The sequence below is a fragment of the Aotus nancymaae genome, unplaced genomic scaffold (genome assembly GCF_030222135.1).
Source record: "Aotus nancymaae isolate 86718 unplaced genomic scaffold, 86718_ANA_hifiasm-v0.15.2.pri h1tg000063l, whole genome shotgun sequence".
Taxonomy (NCBI): domain Eukaryota; kingdom Metazoa; phylum Chordata; class Mammalia; order Primates; family Aotidae; genus Aotus; species Aotus nancymaae.
The window spans coordinates 418,171-442,092 of NW_026988477.1; the positions used below are offsets into that span (position 1 = coordinate 418,171).

At 54.4% G+C, this 23,922-nt stretch overlaps 1 protein-coding gene and 1 pseudogene across 7 annotated transcripts in view; one reads left to right on the forward strand and one right to left on the reverse strand.

The window, feature by feature from the left end:
- EHMT1 (euchromatic histone lysine methyltransferase 1) overlaps positions 1 to 23,922 on the reverse strand; it is a 236,509-nt gene that overhangs the window by 44,547 nt on the left and 168,040 nt on the right. For 6 of the 7 annotated variants that reach the window (XM_064366037.1, XM_064366036.1, XM_064366035.1 and 3 more), the window contains 6 exons: positions 22,488 to 22,631; positions 18,913 to 19,139; positions 17,699 to 17,872; positions 16,171 to 16,253; positions 14,713 to 14,819; positions 3,610 to 3,732 (listed from right to left, as the gene is read on the reverse strand). In XM_064366037.1, coding sequence (XP_064222107.1) covers positions 3,610 to 3,732; positions 14,713 to 14,819; positions 16,171 to 16,253; positions 17,699 to 17,872; positions 18,913 to 19,139; positions 22,488 to 22,631 — 858 coding nt within the window. The remainder of the gene's footprint in view (positions 1 to 3,609; positions 3,733 to 14,712; positions 14,820 to 16,170; positions 16,254 to 17,698; positions 17,873 to 18,912; positions 19,140 to 22,487; positions 22,632 to 23,922) is intronic. The other variant, XM_064366038.1, reaches the window with a different exon arrangement.
- LOC105712233 (forkhead box protein H1-like) lies at positions 7,271 to 8,005 on the forward strand (annotated as a pseudogene).

A 23,922-nucleotide genomic window follows, 5' to 3' on the forward strand; every position in this document is an offset into this window, starting at 1 on the left:
TTGACTAAAAGTAAAAAATTGTATCATAAATCAATACAGCCATTTAAGGGATGTTTTACAGAATAATATTAATAACAGAAAATAGTGAAAGTTTAATGTGATATGAGGCAGGAGTTGAATTACTATGAGTGTGATCACTTTTTTGTTGGAATTTAACGTTTCTGTTATGGTAATACGTAATAAAATTTGCCATTTTAAGCATTTTGAAGCACACAGTTTCGTGGCAGTCAACACATTCACAACGTCGTGCAACCATCACGACTATTTCCAGAACTTTTCATTCCCCCAAAACAAAGCTCTGCAATCATCAAGCAGTGACCCCCCAGCCCCAGGTCATCTCCAGTCTACTTTCTGTCTCTCTCAGCCTGACACTCCAGGTGCTTCTATCGCTCAAATCGTACAGCGTTTGTTCTTGTGTCTGGTGGCTTCTCTCCCTCAGCACAGTGTCCTCAAGGTCCATCTGGGCTCTTCATAGGTCAGAATCTGATTACTTTCTATGGCTCAGTAACATCCCATCATATGGATGGACCCGATGTGCCGATGCATCCATCTGCTGAGACGTCTGGGTTGTTTCTCTTCTTAACAGTGTTGTATGAAGATCTGTTTGTGTTCCTGGCTTCCATTTCTGTGGTACACACTCAGGTGTGGGACTGCTAGAGATCTAGGGTAACCCTACGCTAAACTATCTGGGGAACCACCAGACCGGCTTCCACAATGGCTGCCGTGTTTCACATCCCCACCAGCAATGCGTGAGTTCCGATTTCGCCACATCCTCTGAGGCGTATCTCAGCGTGCCTCTGATTTGGCTTCCCTGGTGGCTGGTGATGCTGGACACCTTTTCATGTGGGAAGTGGCCCTTGTGGGCCTTCCTTAGAGAGATGGGTATTCGAGCCCTTTCTTTGCCCATTTCTGAATTGGGTTTGTGATTTTCTGTTGCTGTTGAGATGTACAACCTCTTTATATGTTCTGGATAAAAACCTCTTATCAGAAAATCTTAAATACATTTTCTCACTCTGCAGATTGTCTTTTCACTCTATTGGTGGTAATCTTTGATGTACAAAAGTTTATTTATTTTCCTCCATTTTAAAATCTTTTGTTATTTTTACAAACCCTTGCATCGGGGACTGACTGTAGATCGCAGTGAGGGGGCTGCTCTGTCACCTGTGAAACCCCAACCTAGAAGCAGGTCATCTACAGATGCTTTACTGCCAGGTTCCCAACTAACCTGCATGGTGTGATAGGCGAGGGGTGGCTGCCTTTCCGGCTGCATGGCATTTTCCAGGGCCAGAAGTTTTAAATTTTAATCAAATTTACCTGTTTCTTTGATTATGCTTTTGGTATCATATCCAAGAAATCATTGCCAAATCCAATGCCATAAAGCTTTCCCCCCCATGTCTTCTTCTAAGAGTCTTCTGGTTTTAGCACTTAAGTACGGGCCTTTCCATCCACTTCCTTTTTCTTTTTCTTGAAACACAGTTTCGCTTTTGTTGCCCAGGCTGGAGCGTAATGGCATGATCTCGGCTCATGCAACCACCGCCTCCCAGATTCAAGCGATTCTCCTGCCTCAGCCTCCCGAATAGCTGGGATTACAGGCACCCACCACCATGTCCAGCTAATTTTTGCATTTTTTTTTTTTTTTTTTTTGAGACGGAGTTTCGCTCTTGATACCCAGGCTGGAGTGCAATGGCGCGATCTCGGCTCACTGCAACCTCCGCCTCCTGGGTTCAGGCAATTCTCCTGCCTCAGCCTCCTGAGTAGCTGGGATTACAGGCACGCGCCACCGTGCCCAGCTAATTTTTTTTTTGTATTAGTAGAGACGGGGTTTCACCATGTTGGCCAGGCTGGTCTTGAACTCCTGACCTCAGGTGATCCACGTGCCTCGGCCTCCCAATGTGCTGGGATGACAGGCGTGAGCCACCGCACCTGCCTGCATTTTCCATTAATTTCTGAATACGGTGTGAGGTGAGGATCCAACCTCACGCTTCTGCATGTGAGCATCCAACTGCCTCATGTTTCCCATTGAATGGCCTTTGTAACCTCGACAAAAATCAGTGACCATATATGCAACGGTTTACTTCTGGGCTTTTGATTTTATTCTGTTGGTCTCCATTTCTGTCTTTATGCCAGTACCACACTGTTTTCATTACTGTGGCTGTGTACAGTAAGTTTCGAAATCAGAAGTATGAGTTCTCCAATTCTGTTCTTTTTCAAAATTGTTTGGCTGCTCCAGGTCTCAAGATTCTGTATAAACTTCAGAGCTTTTCTACATCTGTAAAATAAAGCTGTTAGGGCCAGGCGCGGTGGCTCACGCCTGTAATCCCAGAAATTTGGGAGGCTGAGGCACGTGGATCACCTAAGGTCAGGAGTTCGAGACCAGCCTGGCCAACATGGTGAAACCACATCTTTACTAAAAATACCAAAAATTAGCCAGGCGTGGTGGTGCATGCCTGTAATCTTAACTACAAGGTAGGCTGAGGCAGGAGAATCACTTGAACAGGAGAGGTGGAGGTTGCAGTGAGCCGAGATCACGCCACTGCACTCCAGCCTGGGTGACAGAGACTATCTCAAAAAAACAAAAAAGCTGTTAGGATTTTAATAAGGGCTTCATGGAATCTGCTGACTGTGTTGGGTGGTGCTGCCATTTTCACTACGTTAAGTCTTCTCATCTGTGAACACCGGATGTCTTTCGATTTACTTAGGTCTTTAATTTCTTTCGGCAACACCTGATAGTTTTCAACATGAGTCTTTTGGCTTCTTGGTTAAATTTACTCCTAAGTATTTATTCTTTTTGATGCTACTGTAAATGAAACTTCCTTCTTATCTTCTTTTTTGAATACTTCATTGAAAGTATAAAGAAATGCAACTGATTTTTTGTGTTAATTTTTTATCCTACCTTGCTGAATTAGTTTTGTTAGCTAGCAATATTTTCGTGTCTTCCTTAGGGTTATCTACATATAAGAACACACCATCTGTGAACAGAGACAGTTTTACTTCTTCCTTCCCCATGCGAGTGCTTTGTTTTTTTTCCTGAGATGTACTCTCGCTGTCGCCCAGGCTGTAGTGCAGTGGGCACAATCTCAGCTCACTGCAAACTCCACCTCCTGGATTCAAGCGCTTCTCCCTGCCTCAGCCTCCCGAGTAGCTGGGACTACAGGCACGTGCCACCACGCCTGGGTAATTTTTGTATTTTTAGTAGAGACGGGGTTTCACTGTGTTAGGATGGTGTCAATCTCCTGGCCTCGGCCTCCCGAAGTGCTGGGATTACAGGCCTGAGCCACTGCGCCTGGCCCCTTTGACTTTTTTTCTTGCCTAATTGCTCTGGGTTGAAGACAGAGAGACGAGTACACCATAAGGCAAACACCTTCCGCACAGCAAACCCCCCATTAGCTCATCTGTCTGCTGTCAGGCTCTGTAGAGAGTGAGTGCTCACCAGTGTTTTTAATAATAAATCAGGTAACCAAGTGAGGTGAAGGAACTATTTCTGGACAAATGGGTCAGTGTGTGAAGGCACCAAGTCGTGGGGATGTTTCAGTAACGATGTCCCTTGCTCAGCTTTCTGAGAAGCATCTACACACGCACTGGGATGGTGATTCTGACAAGTGGACATACCTTGGGATCCACCAGGGCCCCGGCCTTGATGAGGTACTTCACTGCTTCCAGATGGTTGTTTTCGGCTGCTTCCATCAACGGGGTCCTCTGGTCTTCTGAGCAGGTGTCGATATTGGCGCCCGCCTAGTGAAACAACAGGTCAGGTGTATGGGAGGGCACGGGAGCTACCGCCTGATGAGGAAATGCCTTACAGGCTTCCACCCTCGAAAAAAGAGAGCTGCGTCATTTCAGTGACCAACATCTGAGTTTTCTAAACATGTATTCAAAGACAAAATTATTCTATCAAACCTTTAGTCTAAGCACAATATTTTTGCTAGATTTAATTCCACTTCTAAGGTAATTTGATAAATCTTTGCAGCACAGGAGTGTGACAACACCTTTAGAAATGAGGAGGATGGTGACAACCTTCTAAAGCAGACAAAGCGGGGAAGGGGGGGGCCCCTCAGCAGAGAGGAGGCAGGAGGGAGGTGCCCGCTCACCCTGCCAGGCCTGCACAGCACCCTCTTGCTGTTTCAGTACTTGCCAAAATAGAAAAAAAAAACTGACTTCCAGTAGTCTCTACTTCCATTTCTCCAGATAAACTGAGAAACTCAAAGGACTGCCTAACTGGCAGGCACACGCCGGTAAATTTTTCTTTGTCTGAAACTTAAGAAGCCCCAACTTTAAAATTGGTTGTGTGCTAAAAGCAAATCAGCTGTTTAAACTTTTTTTCCATGAGGAAAAACTTCTTGATGACAAAGACCTAGTATTTCATTTATAAAATAAACATTATGAAAAAAGGTTGAAAACAGTATTGTTTTTACTATTAGTAATTAAAAAGCACAAGTAACACAACTAAATAAGAAATGTTTAAACAGCCCTAGAATGCTCTACACGGAAAATGAGGCCAACTCGTAAAGGTGAAGAAGGGCAGAGAGGCCGGGTGTAATCCCAGCATGCTTAGAGGCCAAGGCAGGTGGATCACTTGAGGTCAGGGGTTTGAGACCAGCCTGGCCAACACGGTGAACCCCCCGCCAATTAAAAATACAAAAATTGGCTGGGTGTGGTGGCAGGCTCCTGTAGTCCCAGCTACTGGGGAGGCTGAGACAGAAGAGTTACTTGAACCCGGGAAGCAGAGGCTGCAGTGAGCCCAGATCATGCCACTGCACTCTAGTCTGGGCAACAAGAACAAAACTCAGTTTCAAAAAAAAAAAAAACAAAAACAAAACAGAAGGGCAGAGAAAGGCTCAGGGGAATCTGACTAGAAGGAGCTGAGCTTCACCAAAGAGAACTCGGGATCCACAGAGCAAGGGTCAGAGGTCAAAAGGCTGAGGCCTGGAGGCGCACAGCAGGGCAGGCACCCACAGCTGACTTCAAAAGCCAAACCTCAAAGCCAAGGTCCGGAGCCAAACCTGAAGGTAAAGCAGCACCAGAATTCTACAGCAGCTAATTTTTACCACGTAGTAAGCTTGCTTTAAAAACACACAAAATGGCCAGGCACGGCGGCTCACACCTGTTATCCCAACACTTTGGGAGGCTGAGGCGGGTGGATCACCTCAGGAGTTCGAGACCAGCCTGGCCAATATGGTGAAACCCCAACTCCACTAAAAAAAAAATTAGCCAGGTGTGGTGGCGCAGGCCTGTGACCCCAGCTACTCGGAGGCTGAGGTGGGAGATCGCTTGAAACCGGGAGGCGGAGGTTGCAGTGAGCCGAGATCGCGCCATTGCACTCCAGCCTGGGCGACAGAGTGCGAGTCGGTCTGAAAAAAACACACACAAAACAAGGTGGAAAGCGAGGCCCGTGCTGTGCAGGGGAGCTGCGGCTCTGCCTGAACCCTCAGCACACAGAGGCTGCTCCCTCAGCCCCCAAAAATCCCGGTGAAAGAACAGAGAGTGCGCCCGCCCCAGGCCGGCAGTGCAGGCGCAGCGCAGAGACCCAGGTCTGCGAGGGCAGGAGGGGCCGACAGCCTCCGGTGGAGCCTAGGGGAGGACGGGGGTCGTTCCCCAGGAAGGAGGGCTTGGGCAGCTCTCGGCAGCCCCTCGCAAACGGGAGCCTGCCACCCGTTCCCCGAGCGCGGAGCCCTCCCAGACACGCCTCGCACCCAGGACCCGGGTAACCAGAAGGAAGTGACCCCACGCATGAAGACACACACAGGGCACTGAGACAAAGGCCGAGAAACCTCTGGGACGGAAGAGAAGCGCGGAGCAAAGGAGCGGAGGCCAACAGCATTTCCAGACCTACCAGCGCCAAGAAACGGGTCCCGCCCCACATCCAGCTCCATCCTGGACCCCACGGAGCCGCCTCCCACGCTCTCCGTAAACCCTCAGTGCAAGCGGGGCGGCTGGCGCTGACCAACCCGGCACAGCCCGGGACTCCACGGCCGAAGCCGCCAGCCGCTCAGCCTCCGCGACGCTCCGCAAGCCCCCGGGCCTAAACCCACAAGCCCCCTACACGTGTGAGATGCCCTTAAACCCACAAGCCCCTACACGTGTGAGATGCGCTTAAACCCACAAGCCCCCTACACGTGTGAGATGCCCCTAAACCCGCAAGCCCCCTACACGTGTGAGATGCCCCTAAACCCGCAAGCCCCCTACACGTGTGAGATGCCCCTAAACCCACAAGCCCCCTACACGTGTGAGATGCCCTTAAACCCACAAGCCCCCTACACGTGTGAGATGCCCCTAAACCCGCAAGCCCCCTACACGTGTGAGATGCCCCTAAACCCGCAAGCCCCCTACACGTGTGAGATGCCCCTAAACCCGCAAGCCCCCTACACGTGTGAGATGCCCCTAAACCCGCAAGCCCCCTACACGTGTGAGATGCCCCTAAACCCGCAAGCCCCCTACACGTGTGAGATGCCCTTAAACCCACAAGCCCCCTACACGTGCGATGCCCTTAAACCCACAAGCCCCCTACACGTGTGAGATGCCCTTAAACCCACAAGCCCCTACACGTGTGAGATGCGCTTAAACCCACAAGCCCCTACACGTGTGAGATGCGCCTAAACCCACAAGCCCCCTACACGTGTGAGATGCCCTTAAACCCGCAAGCCCCCTACACGTGTGAGATGCGCTTAAACCCGCAAGCCCCCTACACGTGTGAGATGCCCTTAAACCCGCAAGCCCCCTACACGTGTGAGATGCGCTTAAACCCGCAAGCCCCCTACACGTGTGAGATGCCCCTAAACCCGCAAGCCCCCTACACGTGTGAGATGCCCCTAAACCCGCAAGCCCCCTACACGTGTGAGATGCCCCTAAACCCGCAAGCCCCCTACACGTGTGAGATGCCCCTAAACCCGCAAGCCCCCTACACGTGTGAGATGCCCCTAAACCCGCAAGCCCCCTACACGTGTGAGATGCCCTTAAACCCACAAGCCCCCTACACGTGCGATGCCCTTAAACCCGCAAGCCCCCTACACCTGCTGGGCTCTGACCTTCTCAGTGGTGCAGGCTGCACCCTCCTATAGGCGGAAACTGGCCCAGGTCACCCGTCAGCTCCAGGCTGTGTCCCCTTTTCCAGGGGAGATTCCCTCTGCCACCACCTTTCCTCCAACCCATGCTTTCTCGAGTGCAGCAGGCACAGGGGGGAGCCCAGGGCCCAGCAGGCACAGTCTCAAGCACCTGAGGTCAGGTGGCCCCACCCAAGCCGGCCCCAAGCCAAGAGCACCTCTGGCCGGCCGACATGAGCCTCACCCCAGCTGAGGCCCTGGCAGAAGGGGATGCACATGAAATGTCTGCCAAGGCCCTGAGCCCCTGCTGCGTGCTGCACGGCCAGCCCTACCAGCTGCTCTGTCCCCACCACCGCCCAGCAAGGGCTTCAGTATCATGTCCCTGCTAGGGTACTCCGGGGAGGGGCATCCTGGCCAGGGCTGGTGCCTCAGAGCTGTCCAGCTCCTACAGGCAGGTACAGGGTGCAGTGGGGAGGAGGCAGTGCCCATCCCACCCCTACCCTCCTCTGATAGACCTCTGTGGCCCCTCTGCCCGCTTCCTGGCCCCATGAGAATGGAGGGGGAGGCTTCCCAGGGGGCAGCCATAGGGCCCTTGACCATCTCCCCAGAGCCTAGGGCTTGGCCTCTCTACTTACTGCAGGGCACCTCAGTTCCCTGGGGGAGGCTGTCCAGTGGGAGACACAAAGCCTCCCTCTGGGGGCAGCTCCCCACCTTCTACTTGTCCACACTCCCAATGTGGTAACGCACTTGGCACCACCCACCTCCAGTCCCCAGTGTCCACCATCAACCAACCCTGCCTACTGGGGGGTGGGCCCTGAAACCCGAGGGCCCCCAGGGCTACTTTGGGATCTAGACGCCCTCTTCCGGGGGTGCCACCCAACAAAAGCATCTATGATGTTCGGGTCAGCCACCCTCGGGACCTGGCAGCCCCAGCCACAGGCTGGCTGATCTCCTGGTGCAGCCTGTGAGGCTCCTGAGGCAGGGGCGGCTCCTCCCTCCCGCTCCCACCCCCAGCTTGTTGACAGGTAGCCAAGGGCAGGCGGGTATCTGTGACCAAGGCAGCCTTGCAACACCCCAGGCAGCAGCCTTGCTGGGAGTCCACGGTGTTTACTGGACTATTCCGCACGTGGCTGTGGCCCAGCTGGGTGTGAGCCTGGCCCTGGTAGGTCATGCCTCTGTTTCCCCTACACTCAGAGGTAAGGCTGGAGGGGCGGGACCAAGCCTAGAATGGCCTTTCTTGGTCCCCTCTTCTCAGCCCACCACGCATCCATCCATCATCAGCTGTCAACCTAAGGGTAGATGCAGCCTGGGAAGGAGGTAGCATCTTCTCGGGACCCTACGTGGTCTCGGTGGGGACGCTGGGGAGGTAACAGTAAAGGAGTTTACAACTTTGTTTTTTAATAAGAGATGACAGAAGATCAGACTGATGACAACATGAGCGTCCGTGGTGACTTCGATGGGACCATGTGGCACCTCGCTCGGTGCTCTCCAGAAACTGCAGACACAGCATGAGATCCTGCAACATGAGGTACCAGGATGCTGAGGGGCAGTGAATGAGAGAAGGCAGCAGCACCCGGCGCCGAAGCAGACGGAGGCACAGCTCGGAAAACACAGATTAAGTCAGTGGCAAAAAGGCCCCAGGCGCAGGAGGCAGCTCAGACACCCGGGAGGCTACAGAAACGACCCTCAGAGCCCTGCCCCCGAGCCTGGGAGCCAGACCGCTGACGTCCCCAGCGCCGGCAAAAGGCTGGGGTGGACTCCAGGTCAGCTGCCAGGGAAGCACTTTCTGCACGATGGATTTTTCTGTCTGTGTACAAGGCGGTGGCCCCTGACAGGCATGGCTACTGAGCCCTCAGAGTGAGGCTCATGTGACTGAGGGTGCGTCTTCACTTTTAATACAAGGAGTCACACATGGCAGAGCGTCTGCGCTGCAGTGGGGGCAGCGAGCCCTGCGGAGACTCAAGCCAAGGGGGACCTCTGGTTCCGGGAGACCTTCTCACAGGGTGAACATGAACCCTCTGGTTCCAGGGACCCTCTGGCAGGGTGAGCACGAACCCCTCTGGTTCCGGGGGATCCTCTGGCAGGGTGAGCACAAACCCCTCTGGTTCCGGGGGACCTTCTCGCAGTGTGAACATGAACCCTCTGGTTCCAGGGACCCTCTCACAGGGTGAGCACAAAACCCTCCGGTTCCGGGGGACCCTCTGGCAGGGTGAGCACAAACCCCTCTGGTTCCAGGGGATCCTCTCGCAGAGTTAACATGAACCCCTCCGGTTCCGGGGGACCCTCTGGCAGGGTGAACACAAACCCCTTCGGTTCCGGGGGACCCTCTGGCAGGGTGAGCACAAACCCCTCTGGTTCCGGGGGACCTTCTCGCGGGGTGAACATGAACTCTCTGGTTCCAGGGACCCTCTGGCAGGGTGAGCACAAACCCCTCCGGTTCCGGGGGACCCTCTGGCAGGGTAAGCACAAACCCCTCTGGTTCCGGGGGACCCTCTGGCAGGGTGAGCACAAACCCCTCCGGTTCCGGGGGACCCTCTGGCAGGGTGAGCACAAACGCCTCTGGTTCCGGGGGATCCTCTCGCAGAGTTAACATGAACCCCTCTGGTTCCGGGGGACCCTCTGGCAGGGTGAGCACAAACCCCTCTGGTTCCAGGGGATCCTCTTGCAGAGTTAACATGAACCCCTCCGGTTCCGGGGGACCCTCTGGCAGGGTGAGCACAAAACCCTCTGGTTCCGGGGGACCTTCTCGTGGGGTGAACATGAACCCTCTGGTTCCAGGGACCCTCTCGCAGGGTGAGCACGAACCCCTCTGGTTCCGGGGGACCCTCTGGTAGGGTGAGCACGAACCCCTCTGGTTCCGGGGGATCCTCTGGCAGGGTGAGCACAAACCTCTCTGGTTCCGGGGGACCCTCTGGCAGGGTGAGCACAAACCCCTCCGGTTCCGGGGAACCCTCTGGCAGGGTGAGCACAAACCCCTCCGGTTCCGGGGGACCCTCTGGCAGGGTGAGCACAAACCCCTCTGGTTCCGGGGGACCCTCTGGCAGGGTGAGCACAAACCCCTCCGGTTCAGGGGGACCCTCTGGCAGGGTGAGCACAAACCCCTCTGGTTCCGGGGGACCTTCTCACGGGGTGAACATGAACCCTCTGGTTCCAGGGACCCTCTCGCAGGGTGAGCACGAACCCCTCTGGTTCCAGGGGACCCTCTGGCAGGGTGAGCACAAACCCCTCTGGTTCCGGGGGACCCTCTGGCAGGGTGAGCACGAACCCCTCTGGTTCCGGGGGACCCTCTGGCAGGGTGAGCACAAACCCGTCCGGTTCCGGGGGACCCTCTGGCAGGGTAAGCACAAACCCCTCTGGTTCCAGGGGACCTTCTTGCGGGGTGAACATGAACCCTCTGGTTCCAGGGACCCTCTGGCAGGGTGAGCACAAACCCCTCTGGTTCCAGGGGACCCTCTGGCAGGGTGAGCACAAACCCCTCCGGTTCCGGGGGATCCTCTTGCAGAGTTAACATGAACCCCTCTGGTTCCGGGGGACCCTCTCACAGGGTGAGCACGAACCCCTCTGGTTCCGGGGGACCCTCTCACAGGGTGAACACGAACCCCTCTCCTGTGCTGCTGCAGGAGACTTGGCTCAAAGACCTGTCCTAGACCTGAGCCCGGGAGAGACGACACCACAGACCCTCACTGCCTGTGGACAGAGCCTGCCCAAAGAGTCGGTGTGAGATGTGACACCCCTGCAAATGCTGAAACCCTGAGAAGTGGCACCCTTGGATTTAGGGCAAACTAGAAATGAAACCAATCTCTCTCTGGAGAATCAGGAAAACTGCTTAGATTCTAAGGGGAAGGAAAAATAGAAACCTCTAAGACCAAAAACAGTAAGTTCTGCAGGCCAGGTCACCAAATTAAACTCAGGCTAGGAATTTAATCTGAAGTGGTTCTGGGCTGGTCAGACCCGCGGGCACTGGGCACACGGCAGCACCAAGGGACATAAGCATTTCCTATGCATAAAGCCCAAACACAGCACTGTACTTCACAACACTAGGACTCAAAGTGCTCCCCTCACTCAGTCTCCCCAAAGCAGAGTTGGGCAGTGCTCGGGAACTCAGCCCCACGGCCATTTCCTGGTCCTGCACTTCCTTGTTTTCCTGACCATCGAAGCAGACACAAAGGAACTCAAGCCGGACAACTCAATTAGCGTAAGATCAAAAGCAAACAAACAACTGTAACGCCCGAGGGCACCTGCAGGGCGGTGAGACCCAAACAGCTGCTGTTCCTGGGGGGGTGCATCCAGGTGTCTGAGGAGCCAGCAACGCCGCATCTCACGGCCCCAAATGCCAGGGCCACAATATAATGATTTGTTAACCAGATGTTCATATTTTAAGGACTTTTCCGTATGCGACAATGCAACCATGTATTTTTAAAAATTTTAATGTTTAAAAAAGAAAGCCAAAGAGAACACAGTCTCTCTCAAAGGAGTGCTAAGCTAATTTCTCAAAAGGAAGAACGGAAATAAAAAGACAGTGGCATCACTCCTTACACGACCTGAGGAAAACCACCAGCAACCTGGAAGTCCAGGCCCAGGAGGAACAGCTTCAAGAAGCCTCCACGGCCAGCAGTGAGCATGGAGAACAGGCTCCTCACAGCCCGCCCTCACGGACTCGGCATGGCACACATTCACGGCCTGGCCCAGTTCCTGGGGCCGCTGGGGCAGTGCTCATACAGCCCTTGTTCCTGTCTGGGCCTGCCCCCGACGTGGCTCTGCACACTCGTTCCCATCCAGGTCTGTCCACAACAGAAACAGAATCATGCCACAACCTTCGAAAGGCCCAGGGAGGGAGAGGGCCTCCTGGCCGAATGCCGGGCCCTCTGTCAGCATCTGCTGTCGAGCTCCACACCACCAGCTCCTGCCTCTCCCGGACCACGCTCTCTTCCTCTTCCTCAGAGCCCCACCCATGAACGTCCTGGCATCACTTCCGCCCTGAACAGCCCACGCCTGCTCCAGCTCTGCCTCTGTGTCCGGACAACCACCCCCCAGTCCCCACCCCCGGCTGCCCCGACCTCATCTCATCCTCTCCCAGAAGCCGGTTCCCACCAGGTCGGCCACTTCCCTCATGGTCTCACCAAGAACTGCAGCCCACGTGACTGGTCTTAAGCCCCCACCCACTGTCTCTGAATCCTTTTCCACTTATCCCTGACACACCCAGCAGCCTCCACAGCTCCTCCTGCATGGAGTCATCCCCCGGTGCCCACCTCGGCTCAGCCCTTCTCACGGCACACTTTCTTCTCAGCCTCCCAAGCCCTGGCTTACTGGACCCCAGGTCACCTCAGCTGCTCCCTGCCTCACCCTCCGCCGGGGCTTTGCTCCCCATCATCATCTCATTCAGTCTTGACCTTGGGAAGAAAAGCCTGCATGTGAGACTGAGAGGAACCACTGGGGCCTTTCCACGTGTGGAAAGCTTGTAACTTCAAAACTAACAGAGAGAGAAGAGAAATGGCACAATTGAAACAAAAATCAATCCGAAAGAGGGCAGGAAGAAAGAGCAAAACAGTACTGGCTTCAAAAGGCTGGCACTATGGCCTGAGTGCGATTTATTTATTGGGACTGGGGGCCCCAGTGAGGCTGGGAGGCCGGGCCTTTAAGAGGTAACGAGGCTCCGAAGATGGAGCCACGCCTTTCTCAAAGACGAGGTCAGGCCCCCCAGAATGGACCTGTCCCATGTGGACAGCCTGGTCTGCAGCAGGAGTCTGCACTGGAGTTTCTCCCTCTCTGTGCGATTCCCGGCTATGTCCAGAGACTTATGGCCTCACCAGAAGTCTCCAGAGGCAGCCCCTTGACCTTGGGTTTCCCAGCCTCCAGAACTGTGCGAAATAAATGTATTTTCTTTATAAATGATCTGGCCTCAAGTATTCTGTTACAGCAAGAAAAAATGAACAAAGACAGCTAGAAATTAAAACTATAAGACATTGGATATAAATAAGAGCAGGACTAAAAGTTCCTATTAAAATACCAAAACTGGCTGGGCGCGGTGGCGCATGCCTGTAATCCCAGCACTTTGGGAGGCCGAGGCGGGTGGATCACGAAGTCAAGAGATTGAGACCATCCTGGTCAACATGGTGAAACCCCGTCTCTACTAAAAATACAAAAAATTATCTGGGCATGGTGGCAAGTGCCTGTAATCCCAGCTACTCAGGAGGCTGAGGCAGGAGAATTGCCTGAACCCAGGAGGCGGAGGTTGCGGTGAGCCGAGATCGCACCATTGCACTCCAGCCTGAGTAACAAGAGCGAAACTCCGTCTCAAAAATAAAAAAAATAAATAAAATACATATATCTGAAAAGGAGGGGAAAAAGTCAGACTGAAAGGAGGGAAAAATCATTCCGGGCAAATAGTAAGAAAGCATCATCAGTTTTGACTCAGTCGCCGGAGGGCGGGCAGGTGTGAGCACAGCAGACGGTATGCCGTCACTCTCTCCTTCTTGGCCCTGAGAAAGGTAGAGACGGGTGCAGTCCGAGGGGACAGGCCCTTCCCAGACAGCGAAGAACGGCGAGGCCTGGAGATCACCCTGCGGTGACCAGCCCTGGCAGGCAGGAGCTACCACCAGCGTTTAGTAGTTTAACTATAAAGAAGAGTCATGGGCATTTGAGGAAAACCTTTAGATAAGAAAAACTAAAACAGAGCAGCATAAAACTTCAGAATAACCATAATATCTTCAAAGAAAAGGAACTATCCAAGAGCAGAAAGGAATTCTTGGGATTTGAAAATGTGACCACACACGTTAAAAATCCCCCAGTAGCTGGAAGCTGAAGTTGAGAATGCTGCCTAGAAGGCAGAACAGAACAGTAGGAATCGGTCTGGAAGGTCCCACGCCTGAATTACGAGAGTCCCAGAAGGACAAAGCTGAGACAGGTAAAGGGGACCTAGGCACAGAAGTCACACAGGAAATCCTCCCAGGACAGACAGCATGGATTTCTGCACTGAAAGGGCACAGCAAATGCACCAAACGCTCCGGCGAGTCTAAAAGGCCCCAGGCTACAACAAGGTGCAACTTCAGCCCAGCGGGGTTCAAGGAAAGCCCCTAAAGTTTCCAGAAATAATAGGTCACATCCAAGGGCTCAGAAGTCAGACTGCACCAGACTCAAACCTGGCATTTGAGAAACAGGGGCCCCAGCACAGGCATCAGGGAAGGGACGTCATGGAGAAGTGGCGTCGTGTGTCTGAACACTGAGACACACGGGCAGTGTGCAGAGGGTCTGGAATAAATCAGCAGGAGGCAGAGTCAACTCGAGCAACCGAAACACAAGATGGTGACTAACGAGACACAGCACGCCCTTGCAGACGACACGGCAGCTTAAAAATGCTCAAAAACAAAGGGCCAGGCCACGGGCTGGGGAAGGGGCGTCCACGCCTCCCCAAGACCTCTGGAGTCATGAGTGACAGGAACCAAAGCCAGAGGAAGCAAATCAAGAAACAGCGAGAGGCCGCGGTACACGCAGGAGGAAGCAGCAGGAAGCGCTGATGTGCTTGCAGGACCGGGGGCAGAAAGGCCGGTTCTGGGTCTGCTTCACGGCACTAAGTAACCTCTAAACCGGAAGGACCACGAATGTGGTCTTATTTCACAGTGACAGCAATGAAAGGGAGCAGGTGAAGGGCCTCAGGAGGGCGCCGTGCCCGCCGAACCTGCACCAGCATGTGGCAGATGTCCACGTGTCCAGCCTCCGCCGCGGCGTGCAGTGGGGAACGCTTATTCTGGTGCTCCATTTTGAAGTTGGGGTCAATTCCGTCCACTGTGAACAAACACAGTTTTATTAATTATTTCAGATGTAGCCACAGACTCCAGCTCAGGACGGTCGCCAAAGCTGGCGAGTGCTCTCACAAACAAGCAGCTTCCGCACAAAAAGCCACCTCAAGCCACGCCGGAACCTGCCCGCAGCACCGTCCTCTGGCCCCCATCCTGCCAGGAGGACATGAGAGGAAGCGTGCCAGTCTCCTGCAGAACCCAACGGCAGGTCCCTCTGTCAGAACTCGCTCAGCAGCGCGTGTTCTTCCCTTTACCGCCCTGCTCTAACTCTGAGGCTCTTTCTGTGATCCCAGCGGCCTGGCCACAGCCACCCCAGGCCCTGAGAGGTGGCTGACCAGGGCAGACACACCCTGGAGGAGCAAGCCAGACCAGGCACGGAGGCCTGGACACCAGTCAGTTCCTGGGAGGTCTGAGTGCACAGGGAGCCGCGGGGCAGGGAGGTGGCCTCAGTGTTGGGTAAAGTCTATGACAAAAGTGATTAAAGCTGCCATTTTGGTCAACATAAATAAACCTTATTTTTTTTTTTTTTTTTGAGATGGAGTCTTGCTCTGTCACCAGTCTGGAGTGCAGTGGCATGATCTCGGCTCAATGCCACTTCCGCCTCCCAGGTTCAAGCGATTCCCCGGCCTCAGCCTCCCAAGTAGCTGGGATTACAGGCGAGCGCCACCACGCCTGGCTAATTTTTTGTATTTTAGTAGAGACAGGGTTTCACTGTGTTGGCCAGGATGGTCTCCATCACCTGACCTTGTGATCCGTCCACCTCAGCCTCCCAAAGTACTGGGATTATAGGCGTGAGCCACCACGCCGGGCCAAATAAACCTTTTCTTGAGAGCAAACAGTTTAACGTCTTTTATGATGTACTGTCAGGTCAAGGGCTTCTTAATCACCCTTTTCAACCCAGAGAAGATGAACGTCAGAGAAATGAAGCCTACAGCTCTATGAGCTCAGAGATGAAATTATCACTGGGAAGGCTCTAAGCAGCACGCTTTTAGAAGCCTGCTTTGTCCACACCACCGCTGCTTCGACCCGCACAGGTGAGACACCGCTGCCGTCATCACCACACATCTCAGCAGGGCCCCAACTCACTCATTTTGCTTTTCCTCAATCCATATTTCCACTTGATTTAATAATGCACGCCTAATTCCTTTTTAAAAATTAGAATGTCATAGAGAATAGTTCTAATATCCTGCATAACTGAACAGGAGCACCGTAAGAAAGCTAAACACCAGTGGCCAAGCTATTCTCCCTCATCAGAGACTCAGACACAGAAAGCAACATGAGAGCAGTCCTCTGAGGACGGGCACCAGCCGGCGCCCGGGCAGCAGGAAGGCACTTACCCAGCATGAGGAGCACCTTCTGAAGCTCCCCTTGCCTGGCGGAGAAATACAGCTGCTTTGGGTGGAAGCGAAGCTTCTTGGGTCTGTGGGAAGCACAGGACAGCAGTCAGCATGGAGCTTCGTGTCCCATGCGTGAAGCTGAAGGCTGGAAGGCCTGGGGGACGTCTGCCCACCAACCCCTCAAGCTCAAGTGCCCCACACCCACCAGTCTCGAGATATCTCACGGTAAAAACTGCAGAACAAGCAACTGCGTTCCCAGTCACTGCAGGAGAACGCTACGCACTGTGAGGCTTTTACACAGCACGACGAAAGAACCAGCGCAGGATGCAGGGGAGCGGGGTCGTCTACGCTCAGCACAGCCAGGATGAGCCCACATAGCGTGGTCACCAGTGGGGGCACAGCTCACAGAAGATGCCTGGAGCAGTGAGAGCTGGGAACAGCGGCACTTTTGCTCTGAAACCTTAACTTGATGGCTAAGCTGATCACTGATACGGTTTGGACCTGTGTCCCTCTCAAATCTCATGTTGAAATGCGACCTCCAGTGTTGGAGGTGAGACCTAGTGGGAGGTGACTGGACCCTGGGGGCAGATCCCTCATGAATGGCTTAGCGGCATCCCCCTGGTGATGCGTGAGCTCCAGCTCAGCCAGTTCCCACAAGATCTGGTTGCTTAAGAGTCTGGGAGCCTCCCCCTTTTCTGTCTCCTGCTACAGCTCACACTTTGCCTTCCACCATGACTGTAGTTTCCTGAGGCCTCTGATGGAACAGATGCCAATACCAAGCTTCCTGTACAGTCTGGAGAACCGTAAGCCAATTAAACCTCTTTTCTTTATAAATTATCCAGCCTTGGGTATTTCTTTATAGTGACACAAAAGCAGACTAAAACAGTAACCAAGGGATGGGGGAGAACGCAGGGCTCAGAACAGTCTGGGTCTGGTCAGTGGGCAGGGCACGTGGGCTTCAGTAGACGGCACCGTCGCCACAGGCACAGGCTAGGAGGCAAGGCTGGAGGCAGACAGAGGAGCGCTCCAGGGAGGAGGCCACCCGCAAGCCTCAGTGCCACAGTCTGGTCTGCCTCCCTGGCGGGGGCAATGCCAAAAGGAGAGAGGAGGATGAGAGGCGTGGTGTCGGTGAGCTGTCAGGGAAGCCTAGAGGGTCCCTCGGCTCAGCCCTTGTACTGCACAGATGGGGCACGGCCCGGGAGGGAATCGGCCACGGCAGCAGCAGCAGTTTCTGCTCTGATGACCGAAGGGCAGCTCAGGGTCAGCAGCAGCTGGGAGATGCTTGTAAAGCCCACCAGGACCACCTCCTCACTTAGGACTTCAAAGGTGTCACATGTCGCTCTTAGTATAATGCAGAGGACAATAATTTGCAATAATTTCCCAAAATAGTGTGAAAATACACAAATTATTCTAATGAACAGCATTAACCAAAAAGCTGAAAAGTGCTAAGTGACGCCATGGGGAAAAACGCGGGGTGCAGACGAGAACAGGCTCTGAGCCGTCTCTGAAATCACACGTCCGTTCTTACTTTTCCGAGTCGAGAGCAATGAGGGCACTCTCCAAGGTTTCCTTCCCTGGTCCCTGGGAAAGGCCGGGGGTCGGCCTCCCGAGCCCAGCAGGTCCCGTCGGATCGAAGCCCTCGGGCGCATGGGAGGCGGGGCCCTGCAGCTTGTCGTCCTCCGAGAGTGGTGGTCCAGCCGCACTTCAGGGGAGGAAATTGGGGAGACGTTTCATGAAAGCATGAAACATGACTGGCTCTGACTGCCCAAGTGTGCTGCTTCTCTAGGTGAGAGCTTCAGATTTGCTTACTGTCTGCTAGTCCCTGGATTAAACGGTTCAGGACTCAACCAAATTTCCTGAGAAAACGCAGGCAACTTCTCCTAGACTTCTGGGCCACATGTTCAGATACCCTCTCACCAATGAGCTTCAAGCTGAATCTATGGAGCCTACTGTCCACCCCAACAAAAGGAAATCCCACTGGAATTTTGATTCAAAGTGCATTAAATTTACAGGTAAATAGGAAGGAATCACCTTAACATGCCCACAATTTGAGTCTCTTTTAAATAATCTTCAATGAAGTGTTAGTTTTCTTTATGTAAGTGTCACATTTAAGTTCTTTTCTTCTGCTGGGCAATAACAGGTTTTATTGCTGTTTTGAAAAAATCTCTTTCGCTATTTTATTTTCCAGTAGGATACTGCTGGGAGGAGGAAGGCAAGTGACTTCTATCTCTGCTTATCTGATCCTCTTACTCTTTTGAGTAAGACTCTTTTGAGCTCTAAAACTTTTTCAGCTGTTTCTACTGGACTCTTCCAGGAAGACAATTATTTGTGTCTAATGTGAATACTCGTAATTATTTTAGACTTTGTGTCTTCAGCTAAGGCCTTCAAAGCTTAATGCCACATAACTCAGTCACAGACTGTGGCAGCTACCACTCCTCCAAGGCTTGTGTACCGACAGGGGACTGTGCCAGCAACAGAAACACCACAGAGCTACATCAATGGGGTGCTGTGAAAACTGGTTCAAACAGGCAAAGGGACCTATAAAACCAACTGGAAGATGGAGGCCCATGTGCACATGGCAACACATGATTTCTGTGTCTTAAACGTCAGAAATCACCACGAGCATCAGGGGCAGCTCAGAGACTTCTGGAAAAAACAGCGGAAAGCAATCACGTTAAATTAACAACCAACACCTTTTCCGCTGCACAGCTGGAGACCCCAGCCAGAGTCTGTGCCAGGTACCTGCCCGTGGTGGTGTCGGCCCTGCCCTCCAGGGCTGAGCCCTTCTCCTGCCCGGGGACCGGCGTCACCGTCGAGGTGGTGTCTGCTTTAGCGATCGTCACCTCTTTGGCCTTGGAACTCTCCTCCCCGCAGTGGGGACAGTAGCTGGCATTATTGACTCGAGAGGCACAGTCTTTGTGGAAACGGTGAGAGATGCTGCTCTCTGGCTGACACTCCATAAAATTACCCTAAAAATGGGAGGACAAAAAAGTTTTTTTAATTGGGGCTAATATTTAGAAAAAGAAAGCACTACTCAACTGGTAGTGCATCCCCGTCGGGTGGTCTGGAGAGTGAGCCGTGGGCCAGGGTGGGGTCCGGTCCAGTCTGGAGAGTGAGCCGTGGGTCAGGGTGGGGTCCGGTCTGGAGAGTGAGCCGTGGGTCAGGGTGGGGTCCGGTCCGGTCTGGAGAGTGAGCCGTGGGTCAGGGTGGGGTGCCGTCCGGTCTGGAGAGTGAGCTGGGGTCAGGCTGGGGTCCGGTCCGGTCCGGTCCGGTTTGGAGACTGAGCTGGAGTCAGGGTGGGGTCCGGTCCGGTCTGGAGAGTGAGCTGTGGGCCAGGCTGGGGTCCAGTCCGGTCTGGAGAGTAAGCTGGGGTCAGGGTGGGGTCCGGTCCGGTCTGGAGAGCGTGCATGGGTTGGAGTGAGGTCCAGTCTGGGCAGCAGGCATCGTTAAGAAGGAGGAACAATGCTTCCCGAGGTGCTCTCACCCCACAGAGAGGAAGCTGAAGCTGGACAGAGGTCACTTGGCTGCCTCCATCCCACTGAGGCCCAGGAAAGCTGAGGCTGCCCACAAAGAGAAGGCCTGAAGAAGGATCCAGAAGGCCCCTACCCTGAAGGGTGAATAAGGATGCAGCTGGACGACAGAACCTCGGGGCAGAGCGTCAGGCAGGTGGGGCTGCCCCAGTGCCTGGCAGTGCTCAGCCGATGTGGTTGAGTGATACGGGGGAGCCTCAAGGGGACACACAGCCATAAGAACGGCAATTTCTTGTGGAAAGCCAGAGATAAACTGATGTAGCAGAAGCATGAAAAGGATGTCCATCTGGAGACGGGGAGGACATACAAGCTGTGAGTCCAAAGAAAAGCCCCAAAAGTGGAAGCTCTTGGTCCAGGTTCACAAAGGGGCAGCAGGGCATTTCTGGGTACCTGAGGTTCACACCCAAACACTCCACACGCAGGTGCACACCGATGCTCACAGGTAGATGCGCACACGCGCGCACACACACAAACACCCCTACATGCATGAGGACGCCCACACAGGGGAGCTCCACAGGGAAGCAGCCCATTCTCAGGGGACCCTGGGCACGGCTGAGCACAGATGTTTGACAAAGAAGTAACTAATGACCCAAGATCCCAGCAGAAACAGCCCAGGGCACAGCAGGGGTGGTGATGCCTCTCCCAGGAGCTGCCTGGAATCATGGGGGGTGAGCGTCCTCAGTACAGCCTCGTCATGGGGGGTGAGTGTCAGCACAGCCTCGTCATGGGGGGTGAGTGTCAGTACAGCCTCGTCATGGGGGGTGAGTGTCAGTACAGCCTCGTCATGGGGGGTGAGTGTCAGTACAGCCTCGTCATGGGGGGTGAGTGTCAGTACAGCCTCGTCATGGGGGGTGAGTGTCAGTACAGCCTCGTCATGGCAGGTGAGTGTCAGTACAGCCTCGTCATGGGGGGTGAGTGTCAGTACAGCCTCGTCATGGCAGGTGAGTGTCCTCAGTACAGCCTCGTCATGGCGGGTGAGTATCCTCAGTACAGCCTCGTCATGGGGGGTGAGTGTCAGCACAGCCTCGTCATGGGGGGTGAGTGTCAGTACAGCCTCGTCATGGCAGGTGAGTGTCAGTACAGCCTCGTCATGGGGGGTGAGTGTCAGTACAGCCTCGTCATGGCAGGTGAGTGTCCTCAGTACAGCCTCGTCATGGCGGGTGAGTATCCTCAGTACAGCCTCGTCATGGGGGGTGAGTGTCAGCACAGCCTCGTCATGGGGTGGGGGGTGAGTGTCAGTACAGCCTCGTCATGGGGGGTGAGTGTCAGTACAGCCTCGTCATGGGGGGTGAGTGTCAGTACAGCCTCGTCATGGCAGGTGAGTGTCAGTACAGCCTCGTCATGGGGGGTGAGTGTCAGTACAGCCTCGTCATGGCAGGTGAGTGTCCTCAGTACAGCCTCGTCATGGCGGGTGAGTATCCTCAGTACAGCCTCGTCATGGGGGGTGAGTGTCAGCACAGCCTCGTCATGGGGGGTGAGTGTCAGTACAGCCTCGTCATGGCAGGTGAGTGTCAGCACAGCCTCGTCATGGGGGGTGAGTGTCAGTACAGCCTCGTCATGGCAGGTGAGTGTCAGTACAGCCTCGTCATGGGGGGTGAGTGTCAGTACAGCCTCGTCATGGGGGGTGAGTGTCCTCAGTACAGCCTCGTCATGGGGGGTGAGTGTCAGCACAGCCTCGTCATGGGGGTGAGTGTCTTCAGTACAGCCTCGTCATGTAGGGGGTGAGTGTCAGCACAGCCTCATCATGGGGGGTGAGTGTCAGTACAGCCTCGTCATGGCGGGTGAGTATCCTCAGTACAGCCTCGTCATGGGGGGTGAGTGTCAGTACAGCCTCGTCATGGGGGGTGAGTGTCAGTACAGCCTCGTCATGGCAGGTGAGTGTCCTCAGTACAGCCTCGTCATGGGGGGTGAGTGTCAGTACAGCCTCGTCATGGGGGTGAGTGTCAGTACAGCCTCGTCATGTACGGGGTGAGTGTCAGCACAGCCTCGTCATGGGGGGTGAGTGTCAGTACAGCCTCGTCATGGGGGGTGAGTGTCAGCACAGCCTCATCATGGGGGGTGAGTGTCAATACAGTCTCGTCATGGGGTGGGGGGTGAGTGTCAGTACAGCCTCGTCATGGGGGGTGAGTGTCAGTACAGCCTCGTCATGGGGGGTGAGTGTCCTCAGTACAGCCTCGTCATGGGGGGTGAGTGTCCTCAGTACAGCCTCGTCATGGGGGGTGAGTGTCAGTACAGCCTCGTCATGGGGGGTGAGTGTCCTCAGTACAGCCTCGTCATGGGGGGTGAGTGTCAGCACAGCCTCGTCATGGGGGGTGAGTGTCAGTACAGCCTCGTCATGGGGGGTGAGTGTCAGTACAGCCTCGTCATGGCAGGTGAGTGTCCTCAGTACAGCCTCGTCATGTAGGGGGTGAGTGTCAGTACAGCCTCGTCATGGGGGGTGAGTGTCAGTACAGCCTCGTCATGGGGGTGAGTGTCTTCAGTACAGCCTCCATCTGGAGTCTCCAGTGGGTCACAAGCCCCTCACCACCACTCTTGAGCCTCACTGCCTCAGACACCCTCAGAAGCCCGGGTCACACCATCCTGGTCATATGGGTGAGGGTGTCTAAGGCTCTGGGGCTTGAGAGCAGAGGTAAGGGGTTTGTGACACACTGGAGACCTCCAGATGGACACCAGACCTGGGCCATGCCGCTGGAGCACCCGACAGCAGGTGCACAGGACAGGAACCAGCACCAGTGACCAAACAGGAGTCTTGCGGAGGACACAGAGGCCGCCAGGCTGCGCTCTTACCGCTGTGCAGAAGTAGCCACAGCCGGGACAGCACTGGTGCTTCACCATGCGTCCCCGGTGGTCTTCACACAGCACAAGGAGCGGGGCCTTGTTGGATGGACGCATCAGCTCATACTTGACCACGCTGTTTGTGCACCGGCCCAACTGCAATCAGACAAGACTGGTAGTCAGTGTCAAAGTCACGAGAGGATGGCATTCCCTCCCCACAGGCGCTGGGCAGTGCAGGCACACGGGGGCTTCTCAGCAGGCGTGAGCTGACCGAGCCGAGCCCTGCAAGGCCAGCCTGGCTTTGAGAGCACTTATGGAGTCCCTGCCACACACCCACCAGCACTGAGGACAGACAGGGAGCCCAGAGAAGGAAACTCCCATCATCTGCACAACCAGCAGAAGACGGCAGTCACCGGGCAGATCCAGCGTGCCGGGCGTGACCACGTCCACTTGCATGCACTTATCAGAGGGCCAGCTACTCAACTCTGGCAGAAGTCAAGGAAGGTGTCGGGGTGAGAGGGGTTCCGGGCTGGGTGTCAAGGAAACATGAACATACACCAACCAGGACAGTCCAGACCACCAGAGGCCAGCAGTGGGCAACAGTGCAATCAATCTGTGGGAGCCCCACGGGTTCCGGGGCAGCCAGAGGACTCTGTCCGGCGCACAGGGCAAGGAGCAGGACGCAGAGCCCGGGACACGGTCACTGGAGGGTGCTGAGAAGACCAGGACTGAGGGCGCCTGTGGAGGTGGAAGCACTGAGGGCACCCAAGATGCCATGGCGCTCTGCAGCGCCGGACAAGCCTTACTGGTTTGCTCTGGAAAATTCTCTGACAGCCAGTAAGAAAACAGAAAGTAGCCCGACGAGAACGTAAGCAAAGGATTGAGTGGCCGTTCACAGAAGAAGAGCTACAAATGGCCCCCAAAGTAAATGACACAGAGAAATTCAACATAAAAAGCCTCTGACATTCTTCCCATTTGGCCTGGCACACAGCAAAGCTGGTGTCCGTGGGGTCTGCAGAGATGGACACACCATCACTTCGAGTTCTGTCCAAACTTCATGGCAAGCAACTTGGAGACATGAATCAAAAAGCTTACAAATACACATTCTTTTTTGAGACTCCACTTGAAGATATAATTGAATAAGTGCACAAGCTTTTGCAACAACAGAAAAGGAGGCACAGGCAGCACGCCACCTGTGGAAGAGCGGCCGCAGGGCATGGCCAGGCGGTGGAAGGCGTCCACCCTCAAGCCAGCAAGAGACTTCCTGATGCCCGAATGAGGCTGCATCAGAATCATCCAGGAGATTTTTTTAAGAGCCAGTTGGGCATCACCACATGCCTATGGAACAAGACCGGAAAGGTGTGGAAGCAGGCCATGTGTGTCCTGAAGAAGTGCCCCCTCCACACCACCACCACCAAATGCTTCTACGAGGAACGCCTGGTCAGGA